The 16,040-nt window shown below is 36.9% G+C and overlaps 1 protein-coding gene across 1 annotated transcript; it reads right to left on the bottom strand.

Moving 5' to 3' along the window:
- Positions 1-9,113: 9,113 nt before the first annotated feature.
- LOC113297322 (probable dolichyl pyrophosphate Glc1Man9GlcNAc2 alpha-1,3-glucosyltransferase) lies at positions 9,114-11,639 on the bottom strand. The gene is made up of 4 exons (XM_026545755.1): positions 10,784-11,639; positions 10,202-10,408; positions 9,735-9,972; positions 9,114-9,577 (listed from the first exon to the last, which is right to left on the bottom strand). Exons 1-4 carry the CDS (start codon positions 11,483-11,485, stop codon positions 9,159-9,161), a joined length of 1,566 nt encoding a protein of 521 aa, XP_026401540.1. The 5' UTR covers positions 11,486-11,639; the 3' UTR covers positions 9,114-9,158.
- Between the last annotated feature and the right edge of the window lie 4,401 nt (positions 11,640-16,040).

The raw sequence follows: 16,040 nt of genomic DNA, 5'->3' as shown, positions 1-16,040 counted from the left end.
AAATAACGAAACACAACTATAAAGTTCATCACTTGGTCTTTTGCTTCTTGACAACAAGAGCCTTCCTCGTTTCACCAAACAAAGCTCTTGCACTTGGGTCTTCAATTTTATCAAGCTTCTCCACGACTTCCTTCATTTCTTCAATGGATAGCACCTCTCCTTCGTGGTACTTGCAACCTAACAGTTTCCTCAACTTGTGAAGCCAACGCCGCTAGTTTCATACATACAACACATAATTAGTATATATTTGCTTATATAAAATTATGTGTAAATTAAACGACTAAGCAACTAACAATACTTACTAGCAATCCAACGATCTTATGAAGTTGGGACATCATAGGTGGTGCATCTATAAGAGTTGGAACGAGAGGGTTTTTCAGGGGTGGAACTTCGACGTCGTCCGGGAGCACGACAAAAGGATGTGACCATTCCAAGTAATTATCAATGTAGGCGGGATCGGATTCATCACCGTTGTTCACAAGCTCCCAATTAGTAGCATCTACCAAAAGACGTGGTTCCCTATCCCTCCAATGTGTTGGTTATGGAATTGGATCTTACTCTACCCTCAACCTTGTGGAACTTGACATAGACACAGTAAGGTCAAGTAGATACCTTTCATGAAAGGCTGTCATGAAGCGGGGTAATTATTTATATCCAAGTTGCCGCATCACACGTCGAGGGTCAACCATAACGTATCCCTTTGGGCGGAATAAAGGACCATTATAAAATGCAACGTTATAGAACCTCAAATATTGGAGGTTTTCTCTAGCCTCCCTGTAAGGATCGAACACAACATCTTTGGTAGTCATCGCGTCTAGAGCCAATCTCATATCTATCAGTCGACGATTGTTACCGGGCTTCGGATGGCTGTTGAACTGGTATCTCTTGGCTCTAGGCTCCTCGAGGTCATCAATGGGTATAATCTTCAAGAAGGAGTTATCCTTGAACAATGTTGGGAAATGTTCATAAGCCCACACCTATACAAATGTGAAATGATACATATAAAAATCAGTAAATTTTGTTTCTTAGTTCATCATAAGGGTACATGTGAATAATATAAATAAGAACATAAGTTTAAAAACAAAATTACATGGAGTAGAGTGAAATTCCCGACAAATTGGTTTGTAACCGCCTTAGAGGCCCTTCTCATCTCCGTCATCAAATGTGACATTACCACGGTGCCCCAAGAATAGCTAAAGAACTCTTCCAACGGATCCAAGTAATGAAGGTAGTTTGCACTAACCCTGTTGCCACTAGGTCAGGGAACACCCTAGTGCCCAAGATGAATAACAGGTACGCAGCGTCTGTATAACGAATATGTGCGGGGTCCCATCCATCCTTGTCTTTTCTCTGCGTCGTGTCTTCAAACTTCTTCTTAAGCAGCATCAGCTTGATGGTCTTTGTCCTACTAGTCTTAGATACATAGAAGCTTTCCACAGAAGTTTTGTAGTCCCAACCAAACAACTTGTTAGTAAGAGCGTGCAACTTCGACCATTCTAGCTACGGACAATGATCTCCTTCTGCAATTGATTTTCCGGTAACACTCAAGCCTAGAATGTTTTGAGCATCATCAGGAATCAAGGTCATCTCGCCAAACGGGAAGTGCATGGTATCTATTTCACCATGATACCTTTCGACGAAGCAATTGACTGTCACAATATCTGGCTTCACATAATTTTCAACCAAAGGATATAGACCAGAATCCTTTACTAACGTTTGGACCTTTTCACATTCCTTATACAAATCTTAATGAGACGCGGCTTGGTTTTGGCAAACACGCACAACCTTCTTATGATCCTACAATTAGGAGATAATACGATTAAGATGTTTTATATAAATACAAAACAATACATATGAACGAGATAGAAATTCTTAAATAGGTTTGATAGATAGTACGATCGCAAGAGTCCTTGCATCCAAATAGATGCCCCGAATCATAAGAAGATGCACCCCAAATTTTACCACGATCAAGGTCAGGTATCATGTCATCAATATGAGGAAGGTGTGAACCTTTAACTTTTACTTTGCATGTGTCCTTGCCTTGTGTCGGTTGTTGACTTGGCCCAACTTGTTCCACTACTACTTGGCTTTGGGTTGCTAATTGACTTGGATCAATCTCATTATCTTCCTCCTCACTTTCCTCTTCATCTTACTCATCTTCTTCCTCAACTTCTCTGGTAGGTTCACGGATTGCGAGTTTACTAGGGTCCCGGCCACTCTCCCAAACTTCACCTCTTGTAGATGCCCCCAAACGCTTGTTGCGACCTTGTTCTTTCCCTTTAGGAGGCAGAGATTGAGAAGTTTCAAGACCGTCATTCCTTCTTTTCATAATGCCATCATCTTTAGTTTTTCGTTTGTTAGCTTCCTTTGCTTTAGCCCTATTTCAAAAGAAGCACGAAATAAATATAAGACAATTAACTTTCATTTCTAATACCGGCATAGATACACTACATAACGGCATAGAATCACCACTACCGGCATACTAAAACAAAGTTTCGACCATGCCGTGACCAAAACACGACATAGTAATTTCAAACCATTACATGCCGGGACCTTATACCAGCATTGAAAAATAATTGACGAGGATGCCAATAATCTTTAGGAAGTTCCTGGATACCAAAACACCATTGCCGGCACATACGTAAAATTCAAACTCATGTCGTAACAGAATCCCGGCATAGAATCTAACCTAAAATGTATGCCGGTACCAATAACAAAATCGTAGGGTTTTATGTTTATTAGAAGCTCAATACCGGCATGGTATTCAACCTAATTTTAACGTCGTAACAGAGTTCCGGTGTGGCCTTCATCCTAAATTTAATGTCGTAACTAAGTTCCGGTGTGGTCTTCAACCTTAATCGAATACCGAAACTAAGTTCCGGTGTGGTCTTCATCCCAAATCGAATGCCGTTACACTGTTCTGGTGTGGTATTCATACTAAATTGAATGCCGGAAGCTATTGAAACTCAACTGCTTCAGTTAGGGTTTGCGATTTTGACCTAAACCCATAGCTACAAATCGATTGAAACACTAATTAAACAGTTTTAAATGACTTACCTTCTCACATAAGCCATATTTCTGAGTAGTTGATCGTCTGATAACTCTTGTTCTTCGTGTTCTTGCTCTTGAGCAATCAAAGCAATCCTCTTTTCTTGTTTTTGTTGAGCAATCGATTTTGATTTCGATTGGGCATCTGATTTCTTTCGTGGAGGCATTCTTATGGATTCTGGTAGGTAGGTTAATCGACGAAGAAATTTTTGAAGTAACGATTAATCGCCGATGAAGAACGATGAAGAAGATGAAGAAAGAAAAAATTCGGAACCCTAACCTAGAGTGTGCCGGAACTGAATGGGGGATAATTTATTTGGCTTTTAATTTTTTAGTTTTAAGTTTTTATTTTGTGGGGAGGGTATAAAAGTCTTTTCATAATGTTTTTTAATTAATCTAATGGTGTTTTAGTATTTTCGCCCCAAAAAACACCCCTTAGCAGACACCTTTTATTGGGGGAAGTAATTCATATCCCCAATTAGTTTTGATATCTCCCAATCGCGTGTTCTTAAAAAGATATAATTAATCTAGACATACATTTAGAAAATATTTTCATATTCCTCTTTACTTTTATTTTGAAAAATCAGATACTTAACATGCTATATTTTGCTAAATTACTCTTTATCAAAATCGTGTTGTTATTACTGTATTCGAAAAAGTCACAATTGTCAAAGACGGGTACCAGTTTTGCTATGGTTGTACCAATCCAGAAATCCAATATTCAAGATTCTATTGTTTATACGGATTGGTACCAGCCCTAGAAAAGCTGATGCCCACCTTTAAAAATCACGAAGAAAATCAATCATCAATATAGAAGATTCACAATGAAAAAAACTTACAGTGACCCTAGTGAAGTTAAAAAAACACAAACTCCATTATACTGAAATGATCCTAGGACCTAAATATGGTGTTTAGAAACTAGTAACCTTATATAAATTATCTGGCGAGCTGAGTTTTTCTTTTCTGCCTCTTGTATTTTCTTATGTTCTCCATATTTTTTTTGACTCAATTTGCCTAACTAGCTATGAATGTCCTACAAAGTCAGTTAATAGTTTGGATTATGATTTGAATTATAGTTAATCATTTAAGTGTTTTTTTTTCTTTTGTATTATAAATAATGTGGGCTATGATTAATAATGCAGAGACTATATCCAAGAGAAACCTAAGAAGTATAAAGAACATATTTATGATAAAATTGGAAAATATATGAAATTATAAATCTATAAAAAAAGTGAGGGCCGAACTCGCAACCACCCTCAACGATTCCAAAATGGAGGCGATAGCAATTCACTTGATTACGCAGTAGTTCAAGTTCCTTTGAGGGGTATTTAATCAGCGCCCTAAAGAAAACATATATCATCATACGTATTTGCCGCATTGTACAACGCAGAGAGAGGTGAAGTTGGTATATTTACACCCAACAAACATAGTACTTGGTTTTGCATGTGTATGTTTGACGAAGTCATAGCTATTGGTTCACGTGTGCAAGAAGAGATAAGATGTAAATGGGTTCAGTTGAACTGCTTTTAATATGGTTTAGTTAGAAGATTCCATTTCTGGGTTCGGCACTGAGTCCGGCATCACTTGTGATGCATTCAACTTTAATCAATAATTCCCCTCAACCCACCAAGTCAAACCCACTATCAAATCTATCGCTGACATGGCGCTGATGTGGATTGACTTTTAATGTTTTCTTCGATTTCTTCTTTTGCTAACGTGTTTAGTTCTTTTATTTCCTTTTTTTTTCCAGAACAAATTTGGCAAAACAAATTTTTCCTTCATCTCGCCCCAGTTCTGGCCGTAAAACTAAGTAACAAAAGATCTGCAATCATCAAATCCATGGAGCAAAGGTGTTTAATACTTGATCAAAAAGGGTTTTCGCTTTGTTAATAGTGTTTTAGGTTTCTTGTCTCTCTTGGATCCAACTCAAGAAAACCCCCAAATCGCAAGCTTAACAACAAAACACGATTTCGTTCCTTACAACATTTGGTGACGCGTTTATCCAAAGGAAAAGTTAGTTTTGTTGGGAAGTCTCATCTCTAGTGTGGTCATGTTGTCTATCTATGGGTTTTCTTGTGCACTATGTCTTGGTGAGAATGTTCATGTGTAGATGAAAGATCATGTTTCTTTGTGTGCACGTGGTTTTGTATAGTACCCACTAGACAATATTAAGTCTCTTCTTTTTTCAAAGGCACTTTACTATCTGTACGCATTTGATTTTTAAAAAGACTATCCATTTGATTACAACAAGATTTCCATCGTGCCAAAATATACCACATACTCAATTTCAAATTCAAATTTTAAATTAGGGTGTCAAATAATGAAAAAATCATTTACAGAAAGTACAACTTACACGATTGCAGAGATGTTACCTCACGTGTGGGGATATTTGTTCACAATGTTCGGTGATATCCCAACGTTGTTGTTGTTGACCTTAATAATATCTCCGACGCCCATGATTCAAATGATTATTTTCAGAGGAAAAGATTGAAAACAGAGAATAGCTCGTACAGAAAAAAAAAAAAAAAAAAACTCAAGCAGGTCATTACCACCTTAGCGGTGGGTTTGACTGTTCGGTGAAAATAGAATTATTGGACTTTAATTATTCAAAAGCCGGAGACAGTTTCTGATGCATCTCTTTTTTCCGAAAATGTTTTTCTCTCATTGTTTTTAACACATTTAGCAGGATTAGCACATCGGTAAGTTCCATACGAAAACTACTTGATTGAAAAATGAAAACTGCAGAAATGTATTGCTCCGTAGTAATTGATATCAAGAGAGAAAAGTTATGTATGCATAGACCAAGACATTTTTGAGAGTCCATTGATTAGATCTTTTGGCAGTAGGATGAATACTCGCCCAGACATCATATTTCTTATTACTGTCTCCCGGCTCGCAATGACAACGACTGAACTGTATGAAAATGAGAGTCTAAAATCTAGTGCCACGTAACATGGGTGCAGCGGGTACCAACTCATCCATTGGCATTTAGAGACTGCATGGGTATGCATTTACCACCCGGATTGACTTTGAAAAACCTACGTACGTGGGAAGTGCATGGATTGGTTATAGCTTGATATCTTGAAGAAATTAGTTCCATTTTTCTACCTTCTAGACTAGAACATGTATCTGTAACAATGATGCCTCAGCAGCTAGGATACATGTAGTATTTTGAAAAATAAGTTGATTAGAGGTTTAAGGGACTTAATCATAATCAACAATTTTAGACTCCATACGACATCAAGATTCAAGTGGACCAAGAAAATACTATATGTATATACATTGCTTTCTTTATACCCTAAGCATGCTCTCACTAGCTCACTAAATTCAGACTTTTTCACAGAGAATGTCATGATTAGGATTCTGTACAATTGTTGCAGTGTTGGTTTTGCACTTTCAGAGTTTGCAGTAGTACTGAGATCAGCAGTGGCATTCACCATTGTTGGTTTTTTTTTAGAGTTTCTCTTCTTACATTTCTTCATTTGTTTAAATAGAATTGTCTGAACCCCAGTTTTAAGTGGTTTGTCTTGTTACATCTTCTCCTAATGAGACATCTTAAACTCTACTTTTCGTCATATCGATCTTTCATCAGGGTTTCTTTTCTTCCACCTAGGTTTCAGCATTTGAAAACTAGACTTCCATCATACCTTAATCAAGATTTCCCTTTCGCTATCTGCTCTCTTAAGCTATAATTGTAGTGATATCAATTATACTGGAGTACAGACTACCTTGTTTTAATTTAAACTCATCCGACCAAACCAAGTGTGTTACGACTTACGACGATGCTAGGCCCAGAAGAGTTTAGCTTCTCCCGGCCTAGACATAAAATGTGAATTTTCAAACTATAAGTTAGTTCCATTTTTAATCAACGATTCAACCGCATTAAAGTAAATGCAGAGCAGAGATTATCAGTTGAAATACGAGAAATAAACCATATTCGATCCAAAGGCCGGTGGGTTCGTGCGAGAAGTGGTGGACATTGAATTGTTGGCCTGATTGTTCCAATTAGCATCTCATCTTTGAATTTAAATTGTCTATGTATACTCTAATACCTAATATTAGTTTTAATTTTTAACGTCACCCTTAGAGCAACCACAGTCATGAGACGGACCAAATACCAAAAGCCAGATTAAAAGCCAAAAATTTTTGGTATTCTGGGTGTTCAAGCGCAATGGGGGACGACCAAAATTTGGTGAAGCGTAACTTATACGAACGCTTGGTGCAGACGGAACTTATACTCACGTTTCTTGACCGAGCGTTCTTTAATATATGCGTCTGAATGAAACGGAGTTATTACGTGCGCCTGATTGAGGCGTAGGTATAGTTCACGCCTAACATGGGACGGCGATGGGAAGTACGTCTACTGGGACGGAGAAGTTATGTGCGTCTGATACATACGGAGATAAAAAGTGCGTATGACTCGGGCGGACATAGAAGGTGCGTCTGGGTAGGGGAAGTATAACAAACGCCCCAGTTCAGGCGTAAGTATTAACATCGTCGAGTTCAGGCGTAAGTATTAACAGCGTTCCACACAGGCATAGTTACAATTAACGTCTGATACGGGACGGACATATAACCAACGTATACCCGGGCGTACTTACTATCAACGCCTGAACTGGGGCGTATTTATTATCAACGCCTGAATGCTTATGCTTGGTCTTAGATAACTGGTCTTAGCTAACTGGTCTTATGCTTGGTCTTAGATAACTGGTCTTAGCTTATGCTTATGCTTATGCTTGGTCTTAGCTTAACTGGTCTTAGCTAACTGGTCTTATGCTTGGTCCTAGCTTATGCTTGGTCCTAGCTTATGCATTAAGTCTATTTTAAAGTTAGTCATGCATTACACTGGGCGGACATTAAAACAACGCCCCATTGGGACGGAAAATATACCAACGCCCCATTGGGGCGTACAATATAACTACGCCTGTGTTGGGGCGTATGTATTACATGCGTTTGGTTAGGCGGAGTTTATAGATGCACCTGATTCATACGCTAATTTTATCACCGCCCCACCTTCAAACGGTAATTATATTCTCGTCTGATTTCATACGATCACTAAAATCTCGCCTGCTTTCATACGCTATTAATACTTCCGTCCCACTAAACGAAGTTTAGTCTGGGTTGACGACCACATTTGGTCTCAAACCCTAATTTTGGCGATCAAATTTGAGTTTACTCCCTTCCGCTGCGGCACATTTTGAGACCAAATTTGGGTTTAGTCCCCAAATTTGGTCTTGACTGTGGTTGCTCTTACTGCCTAATTATTAGTATGATTTTAAAGCTAATAACTTGTGTTTCGAAAATATTGTTCAGGAAGGAATTTTGATTCTAATCACTCAACATTTTCATATCAAAATAACGTATTCATCATTCACACAACGTCATGAATGAAAATAAAACATCACCAACTCCACGAATTTAAATCCATGCCATCTATACCACAAACATAAGGACAAAAAAAATTAAAAGAGAGAGAAAAGTACTCATCCTGGTGAGTCGGGCCACTTGTAAGTTTGAAATTTGTTAAAATTGAAATTAACGAAAGTCTGCCAACTGATCAGAGTGGCACAGCGGAAACATGGTGGGCCCATAAGAAACCTCCCTCTGATAATGTTTTATTTTTTGGTTTTTAAGCTTGAACTTTTTTTTGGCTTGTCAGAGTTTAAGCTTGGTCGGTTCGACCAAATACTAAAGCTACCTGATCCCATGTCTGTAAACGTGATTGAGAGAAATCTTAATGTAAATGATTTAGTTGAGAGTCTTAAGACTGCTGTTATATTAATCTAGAGGAGCAGAAATAAGGCGAGGTATGAGTAAATTTATTTTATTTTTTTTCTTTTTTGGCATCAGCTATGAGTAAATATGAGCACCAACTACACGAGCTTAAATGCAGCGCGCTCTAGTACTTAACTTGATCGTACCTTTATCCCCTCTTATACAATCTGCAGACAATCCCTTAATTTTGGTTTTAATGGGGTGCAGTTGTATGTTTCATCCGGATATACCTTTTGGTTGTTGCTGGTAGACCCTGAAGCTAGTTAACCCGTCAGATTTTACACTAATAATTCGAATGAGAAAGATGAAAATTCACTAATATCAAACAATGTCGTTTAACATTCGATGATCCATTTCAGTTGCCATAGCCAGGAATACACCATTCCAATTCCACAATATGTCGACATCAACATCAGAGGTAAAAACGGAAGTCTTTCACTGCCTAGAAGGTAGGGTTGCAAAAACTGACCCCATACCTCTATAGCCAACAGACCCAACAAATAAATCATACTGACCCATCCAACAACAAAACCAGCACCACTGTTCATTTCATGACTAGAAGGCTTTCGTCCTTTTGATGTTTTCCCATCACTTCTCCCTCTATGTGAGGGTTCCCCCACTGCTTTAGATGAGCTTTTGCCAAATTGGGAGGTGAAGACTGATAACAGGAGAAGTGAGTGTAAAAGAAGTAACAACACTTTTATTGGATATTCTTTGGCTTCAAATAGAAGAGGGAACAACGAATAGCATGACACTGCATCAGAAATAGGAAAAGAGCAGTCCAACGTTGATTGATTAACTGTGTTTCCCATTGAGTGAAAGAATGCAGGTGTAGAATTGATCATAAAACTGCATGAGTTTCTATGTTTAACAAAATTTACAGCAACTGAGTACAGAAGAAAAGTGTGTACCTATTGAGAGTAAGAAATAATGTTTTGCATCCTCGACGCTCTGGATTGCAACAACGGCAAGGGGAATCGTGAAATGAAGGGATGCCTTCTCATGGACATGCCACCCAAAGAGAAAACCACAGGTATATGCATAGGCTACCCATCTTGTGATCATCCGTGGCTGAGGATCTCTCCATGCTTTACACAAACATGGAGATAGTGCAAGTAGAACCAACAACATTGTTGCTAAAGGGGTAACCTGCAATTCCACGGAAGAAATAAAACACATTATTTATTGTGTAGATAGACCACATCAGTTATAAGCAAACACAATTTACTTAATTTGCATTTGGTAGGTGCGAGGAATGTGTCCTCTAGCAGAGAGGCACACGAAAAGAGTTTTGATGTACTGGTGAACCAAATCATGGGATGAATATGAAATGAGGCATACATTTAGTCATTTTAAGCAATCAAGAAATAATGATTACCCGAGGAAGCACGGCAAACGGTGATGAGTCTCCCACTAGACCACCAGTGAAAGAAGCTGCGGGTGTCTGGATGTTAAACCCCAATTTTGCGAGCAAGAAAGCAAGTCCTTTGTCTAAAATTATGTAAAATACCCAGAAATTAGGAGCCCAGTATGCATGGCAAAGTCCCCTGCCGAAAGGAAACATGCGATGTAGGACTTGTTGTATCTGCAAGGAAAAGCTTTACATCCGATTCAGTTTCGATATTGCAAATCATCTAGGTGAAAACTACCGAAAATCAGATAGGAAATAATTATCAAATTAGATCAGTCAATCACAAGCACATAAAATAAAAGATCTCAAGAATGACAAAGATTCCAACTCCCCATCCACTAAGTCCTAAAGATGTCCATGAATCCAATCTACAATATCAGCTTTTCAACCATGTAACGATAATGTATAATTTCTGTTTTAAATTTATTTGTTCCTCGCGTGTGTTTCGGTTACAGTTGAAACCCACATTCTAATTTGTTAGAAACGCCATCAAAGAGATACTGCATTTCAATATTCACTACCAAAATCAATCAGTCAAAGAGAGATTACCTGACCGGTATACAAAAACGGCCCGAATGCAATAGCAAAGACCATACCAACTGCAATTCCCATCATTACAAACCTCCTAATAGACTTAGCAAATCCTCCTTTACAATAATGTCTCAGCAGATATACAAAATACACTGGAGCAGCCACAGCAAACAAATGCTTAAAACATAACAACACAGCAAAAAAGAATCCCCCAACCAAATCTTTTCCTTCTTCCAAAAACGAAAGAGATATCAAAAGAATCCCTAAAAGAAACCCATTATACTGAAAATGTATATGATCCACAATAATAAGTGAAGGAGACCAAATAATCAGAATCCAAAGAATCCTTCTCTTCTTAATATCTAAGGTTTTACTTAACCTATAAACTCCATAAAACAAACACAGATCAGATGCAATCACACTAATTCTCTGAAAATAAATGACTGAATCAGACTCATAATTTAAACCCTTTTGAAGATCAACTATTTTTGGATCAACTAGATGGGCAAAGATAGATAGCAATTTCTCAAAGTATGCGAATAATGGTGGGTAATCAAGTGTCCATGGACTAGTTTCATCTGAGTACCAATTAGAAAGAGGAAGTGATGATGTTACAGCTAACCAGTTGCGATGAACTTCAAAATCTGTACTTCTATACGAAGGAATTAGAAGGAGTTTAACGCAGGTTGCAATTCCCGCAAACCAAGCAAATTCTTCCATTGCTATATTCAAAATTAGGGTTACAGTATCTCACATGGACGAGGAACAGAGAGATAGAAGCTGTCGAAGAGAATGGGAGATAGTATTAGCTTGGGAATTTTATTTGGTCTGGCGTTTTACTTATATTCCCATATTTCGGAGATTGGAGATCGAGATTTGGTTGAGAAGCCTTTCGCTGCCGCGAGTAACTGCGAGTCCATATTTGTGCACCTTAGGCTTAGTCCCATGGGCTAGATATTTAGCTGCTAGATTGGCCATCCACGTCAGATAGGGTAACCTCCTAATTCCTATGGGATGGCCAATATAGCAGCGAAACGCCGAACAGTTCAACGTTTAAACCACTTTTTCAGCGCCAAACGGTCAGCGTTTCAATCTCGCTTATAGTTGGACTGCGAGCACCTGGCAGGAGAGAGAACTATCAACTATCACTGTTAACTTTTTTCCAACACTTATTTTTTAATTTGCAACACTTTTTTTGGCTAATCTAGCCCATAGGAATTAGCCTTAAAGTTAAGCTAGCCATCGAAAGTGACTAACACATCTGGACTCACTCTTGTATTTTCCTATCTCAATGCTAAGAATGCATGATTGTGTCTGTTCGATTTCTTTTCAAGATAAAATGAAGTAAAATCTTCGGTATGTCTAGCACGTTGTATAGCTGTTGGGTACGGCATCTTAAATATGCGCACATCCCAATACAAAATAGATAATCAAATTATCTTTTTATCATTTTATTTTATATGTTACTTAATTCTTCTAAATAACCAAACTAATTTTCTTCGTCCATGAAGTGAAAACATCGATTTTTTCTTTTCCTTGTCTGACTGGTCTTTTATGTTTATAAACAATAATAGCATGTTCCAATCTGAATAATCATAGTAAAGGGCAGTATCAGTCTCCCGCACGCTATTTATTGAATTCTTCGGATAATATAGTTTTGATTTTGCAAAAAGATCCATGAAAATTTACTTATTCTTCGGATAATATAGTTTTAATTCTTTCTCCGTTAAATTTACTTATTCTGTTTATGCTTGTTCTGCTATCTCCATATATAGGGAATAGGTTTAGTTGTTCGAATAGCTGCCACGACAACTGAATTTGATATTTACTGACTCTTAATAAGAAGAACTGGTAGCAAAATTAAATTTGTTGTCCATTCATTTTCTCATAGTCAAGATTGATTAATTTGATGGAAAAAAGGGGGAGATGATTGGTGTAACCGTGGCTATACAGCGAAATGGCTGCACTAATCAAACCTTGCCACCATGATTTGAAAGCGGCAGTACTAATCAAGCCAGCAATATGAATAATCTCGATTGATCCTCAGAAAGTGGGTTCTGCGAAAGCTGGTAAGAAATTGGTTCATCATTCTGAAAGTGTTGCACCAATTACAGTAAGCAATTTAAGCCTTATGATCATAATAAGAAAACTGCAGTGCCAGTTGCTTCAGCTGATAGACAGAAGACATTATTTGTACTTCGAAAAGTACCGCACGTAATCATAGCACTAGTGGTGATGTTGTTGCATTGGTGTTGATTTATATTTATATGTTTCTTGAGTTTGATCAGTTCCTACAAACCTGTTGCAATCAAACATAACCAGTTCTTCTTCGTCCATATTATAATATGCAAAAGAAAATGATATTTTAGAGGGGATGAAGAAAAAATTAAAGTAAAATAAGGGATGTGACAGTAAGGAAAACAAGAAAAACTAATTAAACAATAATAATTTCTTAAATATTGTCTTGAGATCCAAATACATTTATGATGAAATATCTAATGGTTAAGAAGTGCATCCTTGCGAAAACTGTCCCGAGGGTGACCTCGTCACAGCAAGACTCAAGTAAATAAATATCTGTAAAACTTTTTTTTCTCTTTCTCTCCGTGTCTCCGGTCTCCATTCTCTGTGGATTTTCTACATGCTAAACAAAAATTGAATTTGAGGAACCAAGATTTTCAAAAATAATAAAAAAAATTAATATTATATATGTATAATCAAATCGTATAACAATCAACCGGGATATACTTGATTTTAAGCTTTTGAAATCAAGTTTGTCGTGGTAATGTCTAAGATTCTCAACTTAGATAATTACGATATCAATTTGAATGTTATCAATGATTTTGATCTTTAATTGTTATCAACGACTAATTGAAGATTTAGATAGGTTTTTGGGAAATAGATCCAGCAGTATTAAGAATAGAAAAAAAAATTGATGTTTTTTCGTGATTAATTGTACTACATCAAAACTCTAGCGTACGGCCTTACGGCCTTGTATCCCGTATCTCTGACTTATCTTCTCATGTCCCACCAATCATAATAAACAACGTGTTAGGCACATAACTAACTAGTCAACGACGTTATCTTTGGAAAGCACTGGCGTCAGGTATTATTTATTTTGTTCATCGTCTTCCTAACCTTTGGGGGTTTTATACAGATTATTCAACCTCTTGAATATTAAAGATTTTTGAATTTCTTTTCTTTGATTATCATAAAATAGTGAAGATTCTTAAGGTTTGAAAAGAAAAAGAGGAAGAAAAAAAAACTTCATTCATCGGAAAGAGCTCGACATTTAATCAGACTCCCAAAAATTACTTATTGATTAGGATTTTGCATATATATGCATGATAACTACTAGATCTCTGATCCTTAATAGAGTTCTGAAAGTTATATGACCATTGATCTTATCATGAAGGAGATGAAACAAGTAGTACATAATAAGAACATAGTTTGCTAGACTACAATGCAATAACGATTCTATATGACTATTTATAAATGGCAATAAGTATAAGGAAGGAACAAGACTTCTCAAGTTCAATGTGTTGAAGGTAGGTAGAAAGAAATGGTCATGGAGGAACCATTATACTATTGTCATTAATATCGCCATATCTGTAAAATTGTCAAGCTTTGGATATCTTTTCGTATCTTTTTCTCGGTTATTAATAAAACTCAAAATCAATGATAAGATTATGGGAAAATAAAATAAAATCATAATACTTTCTGTTGTTGTAGATAACTATTATGTTCCTTAACACAATAACAACATTAATTTGGTGAATATTTTTGGGTCATATGTCGTTTTATGATTAGTGGGACATAAAGGGATATGGAAGTCGTGGACAGGGGATCCAAAGCGTCAGCGTATTCTTATCAGGTTTTAAGAGATCATAAGTTGTTTCTACAAGTTAAATAAATATATATCTCATAAAACTATAACGTTAATTAAGATTTGATAAAATAGGTAAATCATGAATGTAGATGAAAGATGGAGTTTGATAATCATCAATCATCTGGAATTTAAAGGCATTGAAATCTCAGTTAAGTTTTATGAGAGAGTCAAGAGACAAGAAGGTTAATAAAATAGAAAAGTAAACTAAAAAAAATGTGGTTTTCGAAGAAAAAATTAATGAATAGGACAAGCCGGAATGTGCATCCCGGTAACGAATATGCAAAAATAAACTAAATAGCTAAGCTAGTTTTAGCTTTTAACTTTAGATTTATCTGGTGAAACGCACTGGTGGACGAAATGTTATACCCAAACAGATCGAAAATATGGGTTGAAAAAACAGATGTTATTAATAAACCCGTATGCAGAGAGAAGGTCATTATAAATGTATTTCAGAGAAATGCATATTAAGATTGCGTCTAAATGTGAGCGGTATTATTAAGTGCGTCCGATAACAAATGCGATTTATACTTATGTCTGACTCCGCGATAACAAATTCAATTGCTCTTAATACTCGCGTCTCATCAAGCACACTTATAACATCTGTATGGTGCAATATAGGGATAACAAAAAAAGACATGAAGTTACAGATGGTGCAACATTAAAAACACCAACAATTTGAAGTTATAGATGGTGTAACATAGGATATCCATGTCATAAACACAATCACAGACCTCACTCTTCGGTTTGAATGTTTGACAAAGCCATTCAACACGATTATCAAAAATGTTGACACTGGACCCATTTGGCTCTATGGTACAAAAATGGAAGTTCTCAACTGGTATAGCTAGCTTTGCAAGGGTGTGTAAATGCATTATATTTACGTTAGTTATCAAATGAAATTGAAAATAACGTGTGCATGGAACGGGGATAAAAAAATGTGTCTCGGTGAAACGCGAGTTATATCAACGCCTCAAATGAGACAGATATTTTAAGCGCTTTTATGAAACACAAATTGACGCAGACGGGAATATTATTCCATTTAAATCTTAGACGCAACTTATAGAAGAGTCTGACGCTGGACGCCCCGGCCTAATACCTACGTCCGAGTTAAGACGCACATTAAAAATGTGTCTAGTTGTATTTTAGCTTTTTGAATATATCACTTTTTACCTCTCTTGGATGCGCCTCAAAAAATCGTCAAATTTGGCATTTTAGTTGATGACTATGGTTCTAAGGCTGATTCCTACGGAAATTGGCAAAGGTGCATGAAAAAATCTAGGTCTCCTCAGTGGGAAAATACACTGAAAGATACAATATATGATGCATGATAGAAATATGGTTGCACGGTTTAAGTTGTAAGTGACAAAAATTAAACCACGTGGCCAATGT

The sequence above is a fragment of the Papaver somniferum genome, chromosome 7, assembly GCF_003573695.1.
Source record: "Papaver somniferum cultivar HN1 chromosome 7, ASM357369v1, whole genome shotgun sequence".
Lineage (NCBI taxonomy): Eukaryota > Viridiplantae > Streptophyta > Magnoliopsida > Ranunculales > Papaveraceae > Papaver > Papaver somniferum.
This window is presented reverse-complemented; position numbering and strand designations above follow the sequence as displayed.